General features: G+C 52.0%; 1 protein-coding gene across 1 annotated transcript; it reads left to right on the forward strand.

Moving 5' to 3' along the window:
• Window positions 1-417: 417 nt before the first annotated feature.
• LOC126489896 (60S ribosomal protein L29-like) lies at window positions 418-1,096 on the forward strand. Its single transcript, XM_050124490.1, has one exon. It carries the CDS (start codon window positions 637-639, stop codon window positions 1,081-1,083), a length of 447 nt encoding a protein of 148 aa, XP_049980447.1. The 5' UTR covers window positions 418-636; the 3' UTR covers window positions 1,084-1,096.
• Window positions 1,097-2,170: the final 1,074 nt, after the last annotated feature.

A 2,170-nucleotide genomic window follows, 5' to 3' on the forward strand; every position in this document is an offset into this window, starting at 1 on the left:
GAGAAACCACTAGATCCTGTGGGTTGGTTTGGTCGGTTTGGTTTGGGGATTGAGGATCTGATCCAGGACTCTGTGGTACTGAGTAGCTAGCTGCTCTACCACTGAGCTGCACCCCAGCAAACAGTGCTTGCTTTCCAATGGAAGGCTGATTCCTAGGGGTTCCAGCTGTGCAGGATATTCCACCTGGGTCCTGCTTGGCCACGAAGCTTTGCCTACCATGGGAAAGCAAAGAGGAGCCACACTGGTCCTTTTCATGTTAACAAAGAGTTGCCGGACTCGTGGGCGGCGGCGGGGCGCGGAGCGCGCTATGCGGGCCACAGGGAGGACAGGGCGGCCCGCTGCGGGGCTGTGGGGTGTAGGAGCTGTGGGGCGGGAATGACGTCTGGTCGTTCTCAGGGAATGGATGGTAGAGAAAGCCGCCCCGGGGGCCGGCAGAGTTCATTTCAGGACCTCACTGCCCGCGTTTGAGAGGCAGGGTCGCGTTCGGTGGCTGCTGCGAGGCCGGTGGAAGGCGTCAGTCGGAAGCGTCTGCTGCTGCTCTAGTCTGGTTTCTCCATGTTTCAGCAGCTCAGGGTGCAGGTGGCCCGCTCTGAGGAGCCCCAGCCCTGATCTTACGTCTCTCCTGCAGGTCCAGCCATGGCCAAGTCCAAGAACCACACCACACACAACCAGTCCCGGAAATGGAACAGAAATGGCATCAAGAAACCCCGATCACAAAGATATGAATCTCTCAAGGGGGTTGACCCCAAGTTCCTGAGGAACATGCGCTTTGCCAAGAAGCACAACAAGAAAGGCCTGAAGAAGATGCAGGCAAATAATGCAAAGGCCATGAGTGTACGTGCAGAGGCCATCAAGGCCCTGGTGAAGCCCCAGGTGGTGAAGCCCAAGGTGCCAAAGGGTCCCACCCGCAAACTCACTCGTCTGGCTTTAATTGCTCACACCAAACTTGGGAAGCGGATTAGAAGCTACATGACCAGGGGTCATAGGCTCCAAAAAACAAAGCCCAAGGTTCAAGCCAAGGCAGAGGCCTCAGCTGCAGCTCAGGCTCCTAAAGGTGCCCAGGCCCCTGTGAAGGCCCCATAAAAAAGGTCTCAGTCTGCCAATGTGAAGACAGATGGACTGGTGTGAACACCTACACAGTATTTGCAGATGTTCAGGACCTGATGCTGTTTTTACAAATAAACTTGAGGCAGGTTCTGTTAAAAAAAAAAAAAAAAAAAGAGTTGCCACTGTCTCCTCTCATCTGTCCCAACTTGAGTCCCATCAAAGTTAGTGGAAGACTCTAGGCAATAAGTGTAGAGATCCATGAACAACAATACAAATTTACCCAACCATACCCATGCAAGGGCTATATTTTGAGGATATAAAGAAATTTTACCCCAAAGGAAATGGAAAGAGACCCTGTCAAACACACTGTGTGTGTGTGCATATGCAAGTTCAGATGTGTACGCAGGTGTATGCAAACTTGGAAGCTAGAGGTCCTTCTCTGGACCTATTCATCTTGGTTTTGAGACAGGGTCTCTCACTGTCCTGCAACTTACCCTTTGGCTAGACTGGCTAGCCTTTGAATCCCAGGGAATCCACGTGTCTCTGCTTCCTCAAATGCTGGGATCACAAACATACTCCTCCACTCCTCAATTCTCGATGGCTTCTTTGTTTATTTGTTTGCATGTTTGTTTTTAATGTGTGTTCTTAGGAATGAGCTCGGGTCCTCACACTTGCACAGCAAAGCCCTTTACTGACTGAGCCATTTCCCCACCTCTCTGTTGCTCTTAGAAGCTGAGGTAATGAGCCAGGTGTGGTGCCGAAGGCGCACGCACCTTTATCCCAGCCTTCAGAAAGCAGAAGCAGTCAGTTCGCTGTGAGTTCCAGGCCAGCATGGACTACATAGCAAGTTCCAGGCCAGCCAAGAGATCCTGTCTTGAGAGAAAGTGAGAGAGAGAGAGAGAGAGAGAGAGAGAGAGAGAGAGAGAGAGAGAACTGACGTCATAGGTTTTAGCTGTTCAGCAGAGGGAAAGGTTTAGCAGAGGTCATTCCATCTTCAGGGTGGAGGAGCACAAGCAGGTCACAGGGAGCACCTCTCTCCACAGGAGCATCATTTTCCTCTGAGCCACCCACAAGCTGCTCTGAGATGGCAGCCGGGATCTGCCTGTGGACTTTCGTGTGCAGA

This window comes from Alexandromys fortis, unplaced genomic scaffold (genome assembly GCF_014885135.2).
Source record: "Alexandromys fortis isolate MF-2015 unplaced genomic scaffold, M_Fortis_MF-2015_v1.1 scaffold_232, whole genome shotgun sequence".
NCBI lineage: Eukaryota > Metazoa > Chordata > Mammalia > Rodentia > Cricetidae > Alexandromys > Alexandromys fortis.